The sequence below is a fragment of the Trachurus japonicus genome, chromosome 15 (assembly GCF_045865225.1).
Source record: "Trachurus japonicus isolate A0001 chromosome 15, Traja_1.0".
Classification (NCBI taxonomy): Eukaryota; Metazoa; Chordata; class Actinopteri; order Carangiformes; family Carangidae; genus Trachurus; species Trachurus japonicus.
The window spans coordinates 165,424-184,717 of NC_140921.1; the positions used below are offsets into that span (position 1 = coordinate 165,424).

At 46.5% G+C, this 19,294-nt stretch overlaps 3 protein-coding genes across 4 annotated transcripts in view; all 3 read right to left on the minus strand.

Moving 5' to 3' along the window:
* The window catches only part of yipf3 (Yip1 domain family, member 3), a 302,848-nt gene that overhangs the window by 85,521 nt on the left and 198,033 nt on the right, over positions 1 to 19,294 (minus strand). The gene's annotated exons all lie outside the window — the stretch shown is intronic.
* The window catches only part of LOC146972891 (ubiquitin carboxyl-terminal hydrolase 54-like), a 37,309-nt gene that overhangs the window by 11,577 nt on the left and 6,438 nt on the right, over positions 1 to 19,294 (minus strand). The window contains exons 6-13 of the mRNA XM_085799101.1: positions 17,894 to 17,996; positions 17,549 to 17,695; positions 12,109 to 12,258; positions 9,595 to 9,769; positions 7,695 to 7,898; positions 5,490 to 5,627; positions 3,304 to 4,170; positions 2,599 to 2,751 (exon numbers count right to left, since the gene is read on the minus strand). Of these exons, the coding sequence (XP_085655227.1) occupies positions 2,599 to 2,751; positions 3,304 to 4,170; positions 5,490 to 5,627; positions 7,695 to 7,898; positions 9,595 to 9,769; positions 12,109 to 12,258; positions 17,549 to 17,695; positions 17,894 to 17,996 (1,937 nt within the window). The remainder of the gene's footprint in view (positions 1 to 2,598; positions 2,752 to 3,303; positions 4,171 to 5,489; positions 5,628 to 7,694; positions 7,899 to 9,594; positions 9,770 to 12,108; positions 12,259 to 17,548; positions 17,696 to 17,893; positions 17,997 to 19,294) is intronic.
* Positions 12,393 to 17,528, minus strand: LOC146972892 (uncharacterized; the record flags this gene model as incomplete). Its single annotated transcript, XM_085799060.1, is given in 4 exon segments — positions 12,393 to 12,593; positions 12,786 to 14,677; positions 14,888 to 15,475; positions 16,493 to 17,528. Coding segments are annotated over 4 exon segments (3,717 nt in total), but the record flags the coding sequence as incomplete, so codon positions are not given.

The following is a 19,294-nucleotide window of genomic DNA, read 5'->3' on the forward strand; positions in this document are numbered from 1 at the left end:
AACACGCACCGGGAACAGGTCTGACTTACTGCCGCCATGTGAACCAAGCTCCTGCTCCGGTCATACAGGGACCGTACAGCCCTCAGCAGAGGGCCTCCGACCCCATACTCTCGGAGCACCTCCCACAGGATGCCACGTGGGACACGGTCGAAAGCCTTCTCCAAGTCCACAAAACACATGTGGACTGGTTGGGCAAACTCCCATGCGCCCTCGAGCACCCTGCGGAGAGTGTAGAGCTGGTCCAGTGTTCCACGGCCAGGACGAAAACCGCATTGTTCCTCCTGAATCCGAGGTTCGACTATCGGCCGAATTCTCCTCTCCAGCACCCTGGAATAGACTTTCCCCGGGAGGCTGAGGAGTGTGATCCCCCGGTAGTTGGAACTCACCCTCCGGTCCCCCTTTTTGAAGAGAGGGACCACCACCCCGGTCTGCCAGTCCAGAGGCACTGTCCCCGACTGCCACGCGATGCTGCAGAGGCGTGTCAGCCACGACAGCCCCGCAACATCCAGAGACTTGAGGTACTCAGGGCGGATCTCATCCGCCCCCGGTGCCTTGCCACTGAGGAGCTTCCGGACTACCTCAGTGACTTCAGCTTGGGTGATGAATGAATCGACCTCTGAATCCTCAGCCTCTGCTTCCTCGACGGAAGGCATGTCAGTGGGATTGAGGAGATCCTCGAAGTATTCCTTCCACCGCCCGACGATATCCCCAGTCGAGGTCAACAGCTTCCCTCCTCCACTGTAAACAGTGTTGGCGGAGCACTGCTTCCCCCTCCTGAGGCGTCGGATGGTTTGCCAGAATTTCCTCGAAGCTGACCGGTAGTCCTCCTCCATGGCCTCCCCGAACTTTTCCCAGACCCGAGTTTTTGCTTCCGTGACCGCCCGGGCTGCCGTCCGCTTGGCCTGCCGGTACCCGTCAGCTGCCTCAGGAGTTCCCCAAGCTAGCCAGGCTCGGTAGGACTCCTTCTTCAGCTTGACAGCATCCCTTACTTCCAGTGTCCACCACCGGGTTCGGGGATTACCGCCGCGACAGGCACCGGAGACCTTACGGCCACAGCTCCGGACAGCCGCGTCAACAATGGAAGTGGAGAACATGGTCCATTCAGACTCAATGTCTCCGGCTTCCCTCGGAATCCGGTCAAAGCTCTCCCAGAGGTGGGAGTTGAAGACCTCCCTGACAGGGGATTCTGCCAGACGTTCCCAGCAGACCCTCACGATACGCTTGGGTCTGCCAAGTCTGACCAGCTTCTTCCCCTGCCAGCGGATCCAACTCACCACCAGGTGGTGATCAGTTGACAGCTCAGCCCCTCTCTTCACCCGAGTGTCCAAGACATACGGCCGGAGATCAGATGACACGACTACAAAGTCGATCATTGACCTCCGGCCTAGGGTGTCCTGGTGCCACGTGCACTGATGGACACCCTTATGCCTGAACATGGTGTTCGTTATGGACAAACTATGGCTAGCACAGAAGTCCAATAACAAAACACCGCTCGGGTTCAGATCGGGGAGGCCGTTCCTCCCAATCACACCTCTCCAGGTAACACTGTCGCTGCCCACGTGGGCATTGAAGTCCCCCAGCAGAACGATGGAGTCCCAGGTTGGAGCACTTTCCAGCACCCCTCCCAGGGCCTCCAGGAAGGCCGGGTACTCTGCACTGCTGTTCAGCCCGTAGGCCGAGACAACAGTGAGAGACCTATCCCCGACCCGAAGGCGCAGGGAAACGACCCTCTCGTTCAGTGGGGAGAACTCCAACACATGGCGGCTGAGCTGGGGAGCTATGAGCAAGCCCACACCAGCTCGCCGCCTCTCACCGTGGGCGACTCCAGAGTGGAAGAGAGTCCAGCCTCTCTCAAGGAGTTGGGTTCCAGAGCCCAGGCTGTGCGTGGAGGTGAGCCCGACTATCTCTAGTCGATACCTCTCAACCTCCCGCACGAGCTCAGGCTCTTTCCCCCCCAGCGAGGTGACATTCCATGTCCCTAAAGCCAGAGTCGTTGTCCGGGGATTGGGTCGCCGGGGCCCCCGCCCACGGCTGCCACCCAAAACACACGGCACCGACCCCTCATGGTCCTTCCTGCGGGTGGTGGGCCTACTGGAAGGCGGGCCCACGTCGCTCCTTCGGGCTGGGCCACCAGGCGCTCGCCTGCGAGCCCCAACCCCAGGCCTGGCTCCAGGGTGGGGCCCCGGTGACGCCGATCCGGGCGACGTGCACGTCCTTGATATTTTTTCACTCATGAGGGGTTTTGGAACCGCTCTTAGTCTGACCCATCACCTAGGACCTGTTTGCCTTGGGAGACCCTACCAGGGGCATTAAGCCCCGGACAACATAGCTCCCAGGATCATTCGGGTGCTCAAACCCCTCCACCATGGTAAGGTGGCGGTTCAAGGAGGGGAAACCGGCGGCCGATCTTCGTCTCAGAGCTGACAAAACTCTCCGGTAAGGCATCTTGAGCGGTCAAATGCCGCTAACGGGACGAGATCGGTCAAAACGGAGGGTTCAAGCAAAGACGCTTTATTTTGGTTCAAGCTAGCTACATCGAGGGTAGGTTAGCTTCCTGTTTAAAAGTAAGTCAGTGTGTGTGTGTCAGTGTGTGTGTACCCTGGATCTGCAGCTGGTCCAGGTCCAGGTATTTGCTCGGTCGGGGGTTGAAGCCGAGCGCCTCCTCTCTCTCCTTCTCCTGTCGTCTCTGCTGCTCCTCCTCCCTCGCTCTCCTCAGCACCTCCTCCTGCAGCTCGTCCAGCTCGCTGCGGCCTACACACACACACACACACACACACACACAGACACACACACACACACACACAATATTCATAAATGCAGTAGTGACCGGTGTAGCTACCAAATAAATGCAGTAGTGACCGGTGTAGCTACCAAATAAATGAAGTAGTGACCGGTGTAGCTACCAAATAAATGAAGTAGTGACCGGTGTAGCTACCAAATAAATGAAGTAGCGACCGGTGTAGCTACCAAATAAATGCAGTAGTGACCGGTGTAGCTACCAAATAAATGAAGTAGTGACCGGTGTAGCTACCAAATAAATGCAGTAGCGACCGGTGTAGCTACCAAATAAATGAAGTAGTGACCGGTGTAGCTACCAAATAAATGCAGTAGCGACCGGTGTAGCTACCAAATAAATGAAGTAGCGACCGGTGTAGCTACCAAATAAATGAAGTAGGGACCGGTGTAGCTACCAAATAAATGAAGTAGTGACCGGTGTAGCTACCAAATAAATGAAGTAGTGACCGGTGTAGCTACCAAATAAATGCAGTAGGAGCCACACACACACACACTGAGGCGTCGTACCGAGGCTCCCCCTGCTGGTGGCGACCACCTCCTGCAGCAGAGCGCCGCTGCTCTTCGACCTCATGCTCCTCCATGACGGAGCTGAGGAGGAGGAGGAGGAGGAAGAGGAGGAGGAGGAGGGGCAGAGAGGAGGAGGCTTCTTCTTCATCACGCTGCCCCTGTGGTCCTGGTCCTGGTCCTGGTCCTGGTCCTGGTCCTGGTCCTGGTCCTGGTCCTGGTCCTGGTGCTGGTCCTGGTCCTGGTGCTGGTCCAGACTGACCGGGCTGCTGTTCCTCTCGCTGCTCTCGTAGCCGCTCTCCATCCTCTGGATGAGTCTGGGAGGAGGAGGAGGAGGAGGAGGAGGTGGCAGGTCTGCTCCTCCTCTGGTGTAGGGGGGGGGCAGGGTCCAGGAGGAGCCGGGCCGGGCAGACGTCACCTCCTGGGGGGCGGAGGAGGAGGAGAAAGAGGAGGCGTTTTCTCCCTCTAGGGGGCTGTATCCCGCCTGGCGCCTCCTCTCTCGGCTGAAGATGCCGTCGATGTTGAGCGTTTCTCGCCGCGGTCGCCACGCAGGCCGGCACCTCCCTAAGGAGCCGGGGGGGTGGGAGGAGGAGGAGGAGGAGGAGGGGGAGGAGGAGGAGGAGAGGAGGAGGTGGCTGCGGGTGGAGGAGGAGGTGATGTCAGTGAGGACGGCGGCCGGCAGCGAGGAGGAGGAAGAGGAGGTGACGGGGCGGCTGTGGAGGAGGTTGCTCATCGTCTCCTTCAGGTCTCTGAGGCGACTGGAGGAGGAGGAGGAGGAGGAGGAAGAGGAGGAGGAGTAGGGGGGAGGAGGAGGAGGAGGAGGAGGTCTGAGGAGGTGACGAGGAGCCTGCTGCTCCTTCAGCGTCTCACCTGAGGGAGGAGAGTTACACAGAGTCAATGATGAAGACCAGAGAGAGGAGGAGGAGGAGGAGGAGGAGGGAGAGGAGAGAGGAAGAAGAGGAGGTGGATGAAGCAGGGGAAGAAGGAAGAGGAGGAAGAAGAGGAGGAAAAGGAAGAGGAGGGAGAGGAGGAGGAAGAGGAGTGAAAGCCAGAAACAGATAAACTGAAGTGAATGAATCAGGCTGTGTTGTAAATCTCCCCCTATCACGGATGTAGTTCACTAACTATATAGTGTGTTCGCCATTTTGTAGTGTTGTTCGAATTCTCCGCGATTAATTTCATCCACTATGTAGCTAGTGGATGACAAAACACCCACAATGCACCGCGAAACTGAGTGAACAAGCGATGTACACTACTTTCTACTCCCGTATCCCACAATGCAATGCGGTCGTGTTTTGCCAGAGAAGAAGAGGAAGCTAATTAGCATGTTAGCTACGATTTATTTAGGCAATTTACCAAAAAAAACTCCTCAGACGTATTTGCCTTCGCTCCGTTTGCCTGAGCAGCAGGAGTTGGGCAGCAGCATCCGAACATTAACAGGCAGCATTAAATCAATCTAATACAGAAACTGTAGTAGAATATGTAGTAAATACGATCTGACGAGCTAAGCTAATAGCCACAGCTAACGAGCTAAGCTAATAGCCACAGCTAACGAGCTAAGCTAATAGCCACAGAGCCGTTAACGGCTCAGGATCGGGACACACAACAGTAGTCGACCAAACCAAACTTCCGATATTTCAACAGTTTATTGTAGAGTAACACAACCACACAGAATCACGTCCTCAAATGTTCCCGCAAGTGTCTGGTTTATTATTTTATTTTTATGTGTCCGGTTTGTTTCATACATCCATGGTTTGTTTACATGATTCTCGGCGCGTCTGCTTCCGTCACAGCAACACCTGGCGCATCAGCTGACGCAACCACGTCCAGAAAATTACCGTCTAGTGTCCGAATTCTCCTCCCGTCGTTCCCTACATCGTCTACATGATGTAGTGGAGAGGGAGTGAGTGAGTGGATGATTTCGAACACAGCCACAGAGTGAATAACTGGATGATGAAGATGAAGATGAGGATGAAGATGAAGATGAAGATGAAGGAGCATCACTAACAGGTTAAATCCACCTGAGTCCAGTTCTAGTATCATGTCACTTCCTGTTTTATAACATCATCAGATCAATATCATCATCAATACACATTTATCAGTTACTTTTCTAATCAGACATTCACTTTGTAATGGCTCCGCCCCCCAGCTCCCTCTCTGCCCTGTGATTGGCTCCCAGCCCCTCCTACCCTCGCTGTGGTACGCGGCCGACGAGGCTTCGCTGGCGGCGGGTTTAGCTCGCCGGGCGCGGACAGAGCTCCGCCTCCTGTCCCTGGCCACGCCCCCCTTCCTCAGAGACTGGTGCTGCTCACTGTCCGTCACGTGGCCTTAGCAACAAGAAGCATGGCAACGGATGTTTAGGATGAGCAATGACAGGAGAAGTAGGCTGTGTCCGAAATCCCCCCCTACTCATTATATAGTGACCAGTGATGTCCGAATGTTTAGTGATTATTAATGTTCACTATCTAGTGACTGAATCTATACCATAATTCAACCAAATAAATGCAGTAGTGACCGGTGTAGCTACCAAATAAATGAAGTAGCGACCGGTGTAGCTACCAAATAAATGAAGTAGCGACCGGTGTAGCTACCAAATAAATGCAGTAGTGACCGGTGTAGCTACCAAATAAATGAAGTAGCGACCGGTGTAGCTACCAAATAAATGCAGTAGTGACCGGTGTAGCTACCAAATAAATGAAGTAGTGACCGGTGTAGCTACCAAATAAATGAAGTAGCGACCGGTGTAGCTACCAAATAAATGCAGTAGTGACCGGTGTAGCTACCAAATAAATGCAGTAGTGACCGGTGTAGCTACCAAATAAATGCAGTAGCGACCGGTGTAGCTACCAAATAAATGAAGTAGTGACCGGTGTAGCTACCAAATAAATGCAGTAGCGACCGGTGTAGCTACCAAATAAATGAAGTAGTGACCGGTGTAACTACCAAATAAATGCAGTAGCGACCGGTGTAGCTACCAAATAAATGCAGTAGTGACCGGTGTAGCTACCAAATAAAATGAAGTAGTGACCGGTGTAGCTACCAAATAAATGAAGTAGTGACCGGTGTAGCTACCAAATAAATGCAGTAGCGACCGGTGTAGCTACCAAATAAATGCAGTAGCGACCGGTGTAGCTACCAAATAAATGAAGTAGTGACCGGTGTAGCTACCAAATAAATGCAGTAGTGACCGGTGTAGCTACCAAATAAATGAAGTAGTGACCGGTGTAGCTACCAAATAAATGCAGTAGCGACCGGTGTAGCTACCAAATAAATGAAGTAGTGACCGGTGTAGCTACCAAATAAATGCAGTAGCGACCGGTGTAGCTACCAAATAAATGCAGTAGTGACCGGTGTAGCTACCAAATAAATGAAGTAGTGACCGGTGTAGCTACCAAATAAATGAAGTAGTGACCGGTGTAGCTACCAAATAAATGCAGTAGCGACCGGTGTAGCTACCAAATAAATGCAGTAGCGACCGGTGTAGCTACCAAATAAATGAAGTAGCGACCGGTGTAGCTACCAAATAAATGCAGTAGTGACCGGTGTAGCTACCAAATAAATGAAGTAGTGACCGGTGTAGCTACCAAATAAATGCAGTAGCGACCGGTGTAGCTACCAAATAAATGCAGTAGCGACCGGTGTAGCTACCAAATAAATGAAGTAGTGACCGGTGTAGCTACCAAATAAATGAAGTAGTGACCGGTGTAGCTACCAAATAAATGCAGTAGTGCAGCAGCCTCAATAAATGTGTCCAGCTGCCAGAGTTGTCCGGTTGCAGCTTCCACAGACTCCCACAACAAACGTCGGAGCAAATTTGCTAACAAGCGTTATAAACTGACCACAGACTCTGGATAGCGATGCTAATTTCTGTTAGCCCGTCTATGGTGTTTTACATTATACGTTAACATTAAGCTAGCGGACTTCATGCTTAGTTGTGACATGTTGTTGTGAACGTTGTTTCAAACATATGTGGGTTTGATTGAACATCTTTGACCGCTTAATATATTGCTTTACTCCTCTTTTTATGTTGGTACCTATACACCCGTAGGTCTATGCTACATCCATGATGCTACACCGGCCGTTACCATGGTTGTATCCATGGTAGCCTACCTACACCGGCCGTCGCGGTCGGAACGTTTTAATTACGCTTTGTAATACGTCATTAACTGTGCGGTGGAGTAGTGTCTGAAAGTGTTTTTTTATTTGACCAGTGAGTCACTATATTGAATTCACTATAGTGAGTAGGGAGGAGGGAATTCGGACACAACCGTAGATTCTGGTCATATGATGTCACACAGCTCACACTCTGCTGTGATTGGTCGACAACATGGATGACATGATGAACAGTGTTAATCATCTATTCAGTGAAGCAGTAATGAGCCCCCCCCCCTCACCTATGGTGTCCAGGCTGCAGAGCGAGGCGTGCAGCGCGGCGTGGAGGGCGGAGTCAAGGCGCTCGGAGCAGATGGCGGTTCCTCGGGAGTCAGACGAGCCGTGATTGGCCAGAGACTCATGGTGGGGGGGCGGGGGCTGGCGGCCGGAGTAGCTGTCCGTCGACGAGTCGGTGCGAGTGTCACTGGAGATGGACGGCTCACGGCCTGAGGGGGCGGAGTCAGAAGGTCAGTGGGCGGAGTCAATGGTGACACATTAGTAATTATATGTGACAATAGACCGAATCTCCTTGTTGTTTACATTCTACTTCCTGGTAGAAAACCAGCTGTAATTTGAATGAGATCAACAGTAACGAACGAGAGTTTAGCTATATATCATATTTTTCAGGCCCTATCACCGTTTAGACAAATCTGAAATGATTGAAGAAACATTACTATTTCTGTGTGTGTGTTTTGTGTTGCTATGTGTTGTATTTATTCAGTTTGGGGGAATCACAGTGTTTAGAAAGCATCAGTGGCTCAGCTGACAGGGACAGCTAACGGTAGCTAAGCTAACGGTAGCTAAGCTAACGGCCGTAGCTAAGCTAACAGCAGGACGTCAGCTGTTAAAACCCTCCCGTTGTGGGACACGACATGAAACTACTCCAGTTAGCTCAGTCATGTTGGAACTCAGATATCCGCTGGAGAAAATATTTTTTCATGGAGCGTTTATTGAGTCACTGAGTTATTAAAGTTAAACAGGTAGCTAACCGTTAGCCCGGCTAATCTATGATAACCATGACTAATTACAAAAATGTGCACACAGAAATAGTAATGTTTGTCCAATCATTGGTTTTATAAACTTTACAAACATCAGATTAGTCTAAACGGCGATATAGTGACATGAAAAAGTAGATAAATATAGAGAAACTCTCGTCCGTCACTATTGTTCTCATGCTGGTTTTCTACCAGGAAGTAGTTGTAAACAACAAGGAGATTCGTCCTATAAAGTAACTTCAACTTAGATTACATCCAATCAGACCAACAAGTAATACTTCTTCTCTCTAGTACCAATACTTCCTGTGTTTACTTCTTACTTTTTATACTTTTTGGTTACAGATTCTTCCGAATTTTATTCTACAATAGTTTTACAACAAACTGCTGGTTTCTCTTCATGAAACGTGATGTTTTAAACAGGTAGAGGTCAGATTTTTTTCTCATGGCACAATTCAATCGGATCACGAAATAAAACTTTCAGTCCCGTTCACTCACATGGAGACTTTTTCAGAGTTGAGTTCCCATGGCGACCGTTACTTCCTGCTTCCGCTTCGGCTCTCTATACTTCCTGTGTGTATTGCCTATACTTCCTGTGCGTAGTACCTATACCAAAGGGGTGGATCTGACTACACGCAGGCGTAGCTCACAGTCGGCCATATTGGAACGGGCAACTGTCTCTGACTCTGGCTGCAGTTACAGTGCAGTAGATGGTGATCCAGTCATCTGCACTAAAAAAACGATTCATAACTCTGTGAAAAATAAACCAGTATGTAGCTATTTAACTATTTGCATAATGTCACTATAATGTTACTTTTACAAAAAAAACTACATGATGTAAAATGATCCGTGATTCTAAGTAGCTGCATCATAACTGCATAGACGTTCATAAAAAATCAAACCGGTTTGAAATCGGACAAAAACTGAGCAAGTTATGGTCATTATAGCAGAACATGCAGCAGAGGCTTAATGCTCTGAGGGAGAGAGTTGACCTTACCAAGATGGCCGCCGTGTGGCTTAATGCTCTGAGGGAGAGAGTTGACCTTACCAAGATGGCCGCCGTACTGGCTACGCTGTGTCATTGGGCAGCAGCGGTGGGTGAGTCATCTAGTCTTCTTATATATATCTATGACCTATACTACCTACTGACCTGAGTCCTCGCTGTCGTAGCCGGTCCTGCTGAGGTCCAGCTGAGGGGGCGTGGCCTGGTGAGGGGGCGTGGCCTCGGAGACAGGTGAGCCCCGCGGGTCGGCGTAGAGCAGCAGCAGCGGCTGGTAGTGACCTCTGATGCAGCGGGACACCACGTCCTTCCACTTAGGACCGATCTGACACCACAACACAGACACACACACACACACACACACACACACACACACACACAGACACACACACACACACAGGTAGACAACAGGTAAATGATGATGTCACTACATCACATAAACACCACATCCAATCAGCTGTGAAAGACGTCCTGGTCACCTGGAAACACCTCTGGAGTGTTGTGTGTCGTTGTGTGTCTGTAGTGTAGTGTAGTGTTGTGTCTCTGTAGTGTGTCTGTAGTGTGTCGTTGTGTCTCTGTAGTGTGTCTGTAGTGTAGTGTTGTGTGTCGTTGTGTGTCTGTAGTGTAGTGTAGTGTTGTGTCTCTGTAGTGTAGTGTTGTGTGTCTGTAGTGTGTCTGTAGTGTAGTGTAGTGTTGTGTCTCTGTAGTGTAGTGTTGTGTTGTGTTGTGTGTCTGTTGTGTGTCTGTAGTGTAGTGTAGTGTTGTGTGTCTGTAGTGTTGTCGTCCTCCTGTCGTCCGTGTTATTTCGTTCCTTCCTCCATGTTCTGATCGTCGCTCCAACACGACGCCGACCTGTCGTCCACCATGTGCTGCACAGAGAGGCTGTGTGTGTGTGTCTGTGTGTTCGGTGTGTGTGTCTGTGTGTGTGTGTGTGTCTGTGTGTCTGTGTGTGTGTGTGTCTGTGTGTGTGTGTGTGCAAGAGAAAGAAAGAGAGAGAATGAAAGTCTGCAGTGTGAGCAAAAGTGGCGGCTGTGGTGGTGGTGGGCTCTGTGTGTGTGTGTGTGTGTGTGTGTGTGTGTGTGTGTGTGTGTGTGTGTGTGTGTGTGTGTGTGTGTGTGTGTGTATGTATGTGTGTGTGTGTGTGTGCTGTGACCACACCCTCAGCTCTGTCCAGCTGCACTAATAAACAATAGAGGGATATCCTTGTTTTTACAACCAGCACAGGGAAAGAGGGAGGGGGAGGGGGGACAGAGAGATAGAGAGGGGGGGATGGGGGGGGGGTCATGAAAATGGGAGGAGAAGAGGAGGAGGTGCAGAGTAAAGCAGGAAGAAGGAGGGAGGTGTGAGACACGGGGGGGGGGGCACTGACTCTGATAAAGTCAGCTGATTGATGCTCATTCTCCTCTAGATGAGACGACGTCGGGGGAAAATGCCCACGAGTGCATTAAAGGATAATTTCCGTTTTTTTTTACAATCTGGACCTTATTTCTATCATAAACTACGATCATTTCCTCCCCCAGATAACTTTGGTGTCATTCCAAGTGGTTGTGATGAAATGAGCTCCAGCCGAGAGGCGCGTATATCCGTATAATGGAGTCTACAGGGTCTAAATAACACATTATCTGCAGAGAAACTCCTTCATTTCACCAAGATTTAGTTCTGATAGGCTAGTGCTATTCCCCTCTGAGTCCGGGGTTAGCTGTTATCAACATCCGGGGTCTGTAGGTTGACCTACTGACCTCTGACCTGGATGATGTCATCTCTGAGCGCTGCCCGGCTCATTCTGATAATAATCATTCTGCTTCGGCATTCGGGTCCATTTTTATCTCAACTAGCCGGAGCTTTAGTGAGTCCAGGTTGAGGAGAGGAAGCCTGTGGAAGCTGAACTTCATCCAGCTGCTCATTTTGTTCTGACAAGTCAGAAACACGCAGAAACCAACATGGCACCTCTACTTGGCATTAGCATTAGCAACAAGCTCAGAGATGACATCATCCAGGTCAGAGGTCAGTAGGTCAACCTACAGACCCCGGATGTTGATAACAGCTAACCCCGGACTCAGAGGGGAATAGCACTAGCCTATCACAACTAAATCTTGGTGAAATGAAGGAGTTTCTCTGCAGATAATGTGTTATTTAGAGGCTGCATTCTGCTGCCCTGTAGACTCCATTATACGGATACGCGCCTCTCGGCTGGAGCTCATTTCATCACAACCACTTGGAATGACACCAAAGTTATCTGGGGGAGGAAATGATCGGAGTTTATGCTAGAAATAAGGTCCAGGTTGTAAAAAACAATAATTGTTGTTGTTTTTTCATAGGGGAGGTATTTTTTTGGCTTCTACCTCTCCTGCACCATGTTTAATTTTACTATTTTCATTGTTTATAAAGGTTTTATAATGTGCAAATAAAAAAACTAAACTAAAACTAAACTAATTATCCTTTAAAGGATCAGAGTTCAGAGTGAACTCAAGAGTCTGGCTCCGCCCACTGGACTGATCACAGACTTCCTGGTCAGTGGCCCCGCCCACACATACCATCTGGCCCCGCCCACATGTACCCTCTGGCCCCACCCACAGGTCAGCGTGCTCTTCCCACATATACCATCTGGCCCCGCCCACATATACCACCTGGCCCCGCCCACATATACCACCTGGCCCCGCCCACCTCTTTGACGTGAGCGTCGTCGAAGTACATCCAGCGTCTGATCTTGGTCTGGAAGAAGAAGGTGGAGTAGTGTTTCCCGTAGTAACAGACCATCCCCACCAGGTAGAGCTCCGCCTGGCGAGCCTTCTCCTCCGTCACCCGGTAGAACAGCTACACACAGACACACACACACACACACACACACACAGTAACACACACACACACACACAACATAGGGAAGAAGAGTTCAGAGAAGCTACAAATTACTACTGTTACTACTACGTATGTAATATCTGACTGTATCCTTATGGGTTTTTACTCTGATAATGAAACATAACATACTGCCAGTTACTACTCCAGTTATTCCAGTTACTACTCCAGTTATTCCAGTTACTACTACAGTTATTCCAGTTTCTACTCCAGTTATTCCAGTTACTACTCCAGTTATTCCAGTTTCTACTCCAGTTATTCCAGTTACTACTCCAGTTATTCCAGTTTCTACTCCAGTTTCTAGTCCAGTTATTCCATTTAATACTCTTACTACTCCAGTTATTCCAGTTACTACTCCAGTTATTCCAGTTTCTAGTCCAGTTATTCCATTTAATACTATTACTACTCCAGTTATTCCAGTTACTACTCCAGTTATTCCAGTTTCTACTCCAGTTATTCCAGTTTCTAGTCCAGTTATTCCATTTAATACTATTACTACTCCAGTTATTCCAGTTACTACTCCAGTTATTCCAGTTTCTAGTCCAGTTATTCCATTTAATACTATTACTACTCCAGTTATTCCAGTTTCTACTCCAGTTATTCCAGTTTCTACTACAGTTATTCCAGTTACTACTCCAGTTATTCCAGTTTCTACTCCAGTTTCTAGTCCAGTTATTCCATTTAATACTATTACTACTCCAGTTATTCCAGTTACTACTCCAGTTATTCCAGTTTCTAGTCCAGTTATTCCATTTAATACTATTACTACTCCAGTTATTCCAGTTACTACTCCAGTTATTCCAGTTTCTACTCCAGTTATTCCAGTTTCTACTCCGGTTATTCCAGTTTCTACTCCAGTTATTCCAGTTTCTACTCCAGTTACTACTCCAGTTATTCCAGTTTCTAGTCCAGTTATTCCATTTAATACTATTACTACTCCAGTTATTCCAGTTTCTACTCCAGTTATTCCAGTTTCTACTACAGTTATTCCAGTTACTACTCCAGTTATTCCAGTTTCTAGTCCAGTTATTCCATTTAATACTATTACTACTCCAGTTATTCCAGTTACTACTCCAGTTATTCCAGTTTCTACTCCAGTTATTCCAGTTTCTAGTCCAGTTATTCCATTTAATACTATTACTACTCCAGTTATTCCAGTTACTACTCCAGTTATTCCAGTTTCTAGTCCAGTTATTCCATTTAATACTATTACTACTCCAGTTATTCCAGTTTCTACTCCAGTTATTCCAGTTTCTACTACAGTTATTCCAGTTACTACTCCAGTTATTCCAGTTTCTACTCCAGTTTCTAGTCCAGTTATTCCATTTAATACTATTACTACTCCAGTTATTCCAGTTACTACTCCAGTTATTCCAGTTTCTAGTCCAGTTATTCCATTTAATACTATTACTACTCCAGTTATTCCAGTTACTACTCCAGTTATTCCAGTTTCTACTCCAGTTATTCCAGTTTCTACTCCGGTTATTCCAGTTTCTACTCCAGTTATTCCAGTTTCTACTCCAGTTACTACTCCAGTTATTCCAGTTTCTAGTCCAGTTATTCAATTTAATACTATTACTACTCCAGTTATTCCAGTTTCTACTCCAGTTATTCCAGTTTCTACTACAGTTATTCCAGTTACTACTCCAGTTATTCCAGTTTCTAGTCCAGTTATTCCATTTAATACTATTACTACTCCAGTTATTCCAGTTACTACTCCAGTTATTCCAGTTTCTACTCCAGTTATTCCAGTTTCTAGTCCAGTTATTCCATTTAATACTATTACTACTCCAGTTATTCCAGTAACTACTCCAGTTATTCCAGTTTCTAGTCCAGTTATTCCATTTAATACTATTACTACTCCAGTTATTCCAGTTTCTACTCCAGTTATTCCAGTTTCTACTACAGTTATTCCAGTTACTACTCCAGTTATTCCAGGTTCTACTCCAGTTTCTAGTCCAGTTATTCCATTTAATACTATTACTACTCCAGTTATTCCAGTTACTACTCCAGTTATTCCAGTTTCTAGTCCAGTTATTCCATTTAATACTATTACTACTCCAGTTATTCCAGTTACTACTCCAGTTATTCCAGTTTCTACTCCAGTTATTCCAGTTTCTACTCCGGTTATTCCAGTTTCTACTCCAGTTATTCCAGTTTCTACTCCAGTTACTACTCCAGTTATTCCAGTTTCTGCTCCGGTTATTCCAGTTTCTACTCCAGTTTCTACTCCAGTTATTCCAGTTTCTACTCCAGTTTCTACTCCAGTTATTCCAGTTTCTACTCCAGTTTCTACTACAGTTATTCCAGTTTCTACTCCAGTTTCTACTACAGTTATTCCAGTTTCTACTCCAGTTTCTACTACCAGTTATTCCAGTTTCTACTCCAGTTATTCCAGTTTCTACTCCAGTTTCTACTACCAGTTATTCCAGTTACTACTCCAGTTATTCCAGTTTCTACTCCAGTTTCTACTCCAGTTTCTACTACCTGTTATTCCAGTTTCTACTCCAGTTATTCCAGTTTCTACTCCAGTTTCTACTACAGTTATTCCAGTTTCTACTCCAGTTATTCCAGTTTCTACTCCAGTTACTACTCCAGTTATTCCAGTTTCTACTACAGTTATTCCAGTTTCTACTCCAGTTATTCCAGTTTCTACTCCAGTTCCTACTACAGTTATTCCAGTTCCTACTACAGTTTCTACTACAGTTATTCCAGTTTCTACTACAGCTATTTCAGTTACTACTCCAGTTATTCCAGTTACTACTCCAGTTACTACTACAGTTATTCCAGTTACTACTACAGTTTCTACTACAGCTATTCCAGTTACTACTACAGTTATTCCAGTTTCTACTCCAGTTACTACTCCAGTTATTCCAGTTTCTACTCCAGTTATTCCAGTTACTACTACAGTTATTCCAGTTTCTACTCCAGTTATTCCAGTTTCTACTCCAGTTACTACTACAGTTATTCCAGTTACTACTCCAGTTATTCCAGTTAATACTATTACTACTCCAGTTATTCCAGTTACTACTCCAGTTACTACTCCAGTTATTCCAGTTACTACTCCAGTTACTACTCCAGTTATTCCAGTTACTACTCCAGTTATTCCAGTTAATACTATTACTACTCCAGTTATTCCAGTTACTACTCCAGTTATTCCAGTTTCTACTCCAGTTATTCCAGTTAATACTATTACTACTCCAGTTATTCCAGTTACTACTCCAGTTATTCCAGTTTCTAGTCCAGTTATTCCATTTAATACTATTACTACTCCAGTTATTCCAGTTTCTACTCCAGTTATTCCAGTTTCTACTACAGTTATTCCAGTTTCTACTCCAGTTATTCCAGTTTCTACTCCAGTTCCTACTACAGTTATTCCAGTTCCTACTACAGTTTCTACTACAGTTATTCCAGTTTCTACTACAGCTATTTCAGTTACTACTCCAGTTATTCCAGTTACTACTCCAGTTACTACTACAGTTATTCCAGTTACTACTACAGTTTCTACTACAGCTATTCCAGTTACTACTACAGTTATTCCAGTTTCTACTCCAGTTACTACTCCAGTTATTCCAGTTTCTACTCCAGTTATTCCAGTTACTACTACAGTTATTCCAGTTTCTACTCCAGTTATTCCAGTTTCTACTCCAGTTACTACTACAGTTATTCCAGTTACTACTCCAGTTATTCCAGTTAATACTATTACTACTCCAGTTATTCCAGTTACTACTCCAGTTACTACTCCAGTTATTCCAGTTACTACTCCAGTTACTACTCCAGTTATTCCAGTTACTACTCCAGTTATTCCAGTTAATACTATTACTACTCCAGTTATTCCAGTTACTACTCCAGTTATTCCAGTTTCTACTCCAGTTATTCCAGTTAATACTATTACTACTCCAGTTATTCCAGTTACTACTCCAGTTATTCCAGTTTCTAGTACAGTTATTCCAGTTACTACTCCAGTTACTACTCCAGTTATTCCAGTTAATACTATTACTACTCCAGTTATTCCAGTTACTACTCCAGTTACTACTCCAGTTATTCCAGTTACTACTCCAGTTACTACTCCAGTTATTCCAGTTACTACTCCAGTTATTCCAGTTAATACTATTACTACTCCAGTTATTCCAGTTACTACTCCAGTTACTACTCCAGTTATTCCAGTTTCTACTCCAGTTATTCCAGTTAATACTATTACTACTCCAGTTATTCCAGTTACTACTCCAGTTATTCCAGTTTCTAGTACAGTTATTCCAGTTACTACTCCAGTTACTACTCCAGTTATTCCAGTTACTACTCCAGTTATTCCAGTTAATACTATTACTACTCCAGTTATTCCAGTTACTACTCCAGTTACTACTCCAGTTATTCCAGTTTCTACTCCAGTTATTCCAGTTAATACTATTACTACTCCAGTTATTCCAGTTACTACTCCAGTTATTCCAGTTTCTAGTACAGTTATTCCAGTTACTACTCCAGTTACTACTCCAGTTATTCCAGTTACTACTACAGTTATTCCAGTTTCTACTCCAGTTATTCCAGTTCCTACTCCAGTTACTACTCCAGTTATTCCAGTTTCTACTCCAGTTATTCCAGTTACTACTCCAGTTATTCCAGTTACTACTACAGTTATTCCAGTTTCTACTCCAGTTACTACTCCAGTTATTCCAGTTACTACTCCAGTTATTCCAGTTACTACTCCAGTTATTCCAGTTACTACTACAGTTATTCCAGTTTCTACTCCAGTTACTACTCCAGTTATTCCAGTTACTACTCCAGTTATTCCAGTTACTACTACAGTTATTCCAGTTTCTACTCCAGTTATTCCAGTTCCTACTCCAGTTACTACTCCAGTTATTCCAGTTTCTACTCCAGTTATTCCAGTTACTACTCCAGTTATTCCAGTTACTACTACAGTTATTCCAGTTTCTACTCCAGTTACTACTCCAGTTATTCCAGTTACTACTCCAGTTATTCCAGTTACTACTCCAGTTATTCCAGTTACTACTCCAGTTATTCCAGTTACTACTCCAGTTACTACTCCAGTTATTCCAGTTTCTACTCCAGTTATTCCAGTTTCTACTACAGTTATTCCAGTTTCTACTCCAGTTATTCCAGTTAATACTATTACTACTCCAGTTATTCCAGTTACTACTCCAGTTATTCCAGTTTCTAGTACAGTTATTCCAGTTACTACTACAGTTATTCCAGTTTCTACTCCAGTTATTCCAGTAAGTATTCCTCTTACGTCTCCCAGCCGGAGACACGTTCCCAGCGTGTGGATGACGTCCTCGGCCAGGTCGGAGTGGTCCGAGTCCCAGACCAGACCGATGGTGATGATCTCTGGACTGTTGAGGAGGACCCGGGCCATCCGCAGCTGCTGCCCACACTGGCTCTGAGGGGGGGGGGGGGGGGAGGAGGAAGAGGAGGAGGAGAGAAGAGGAGGAGGAGGAGAGAAGAGGAGGAGGAGGAGAGAGGAGGAGGAGGAGGAGGAGGAGGAGGAGGAGGAGGAGGAGGAGGAAGGTCACGTCAACAAAACACACCAAACACCCTGTTCACATGACGCAGTGATGCTGTTGTCATGGTGACGTACGGGGCAGCTGCGGAGGTCTCCCATGCTGGCGTTCCGCAGCAACTCTCCAAACATCCCAGGAGTCGCCTTCTCCCTCGACTCCAACATCTTCACCGCCTGGTTACTGAGGAGGAGGAGGAGGAGGAGGAGGAGGAGGAGGAGGAGGAGGAGAGAAGAGGAGGAAGAGGAGGAGGAGAGAAGAGGAGGAGGAGGAGGAGAGAAGAGGAGGAGGAAGAGGAGGAGGAGGAGAGAAGAGGAGGAAGAGGAGGAAGAGGAGGAGAGAAGAGGAGGAAGAGGAGGAAGAGGAGGAGAGAAGAGGAGGAAGAGGAGGAAGAGGAGGAGGAAGAGGAGGAGGAGGAGGAGGAGGGACCTCGTCAACAGCTGTTGTGTTTATTGTCATGATTAATTAAGCATATCACAGTAGAGGGAGTGTTGTACTGTATATCAGCACGGCTGTGATTGGGTCAGATAATCCCACCGTGCTGATACAGTACAACAGCACGACCTCAGTGTGATATTGCTTTTATACAACAGTGCTACGAGCGCATTTTAGAACAGTAATAAACTACAAGAGATTATGATTTGTTTGTTTATTCAATCATTTATTTGGCTCCGCCAACAGAAATAGTTCCGCAACTGGAAGGGAGACAAGGCTGTTGCCAGGCAACACTAAACATTTCATACTAGCTTGCTACTAGCTACAAGCTTTTCCACCGAGCTGCTTCCAGTGCTGGTTCTGGTTCTGAGCCCGTGTCTGATCAGCAGCGGAGCAACAGGACCAGCGTGAAGACACAGAGACGTTATCGATACCGTATTACATTTGTTTATCTGCTATGTAATCAATATAAACACAGTTGAAGCTAAGTAGCTGAGCTACGTGGCTAACAACAGCTAATGCTAATATCAAAACACATCGCCGTCAAAACGTAGTTGCTGTGGCGATTTCTTTCTTTTTTTTCCAGCCGGGTTTAGTAGAGATTTATCTCCAATTAGACGGACCAGGTCAGGTCCAGGTTTTAATGTTCAGGTCCGTTTCTAACTGTAGTAGCAGCAGCAGCAGCAGCAGCAGCAGCAGCAGCAGCAGCAGCAGAGAGATGGTTTAATGTTCAGGTTTCTAACTGTAGCAGCAGCAGAGAGATGGTTTAATGTTCAGGTTTCTAACTGTAGTAGCAGCAGAGAGATGGTTTAATGTTCAGGTTTCTAACTGTAGTAGCAGCAGAGAGATGGTTTAATGTTCAGGTTTCTAACTGTAGTAGCAGCAGAGAGATGGTTTAATGTTCAGGTTTCTAACTGTAGTAGCAGCAGAGAGATGGTTTAATGTTCAGGTTTCTAACTGTAGTAGCAGCAGAGAGATGGTTTAATGTTCAGGTTTCTAACTGTAGTAGCAGCAGAGAGATGGTTTAATGTTCAGGTTTCTAACTG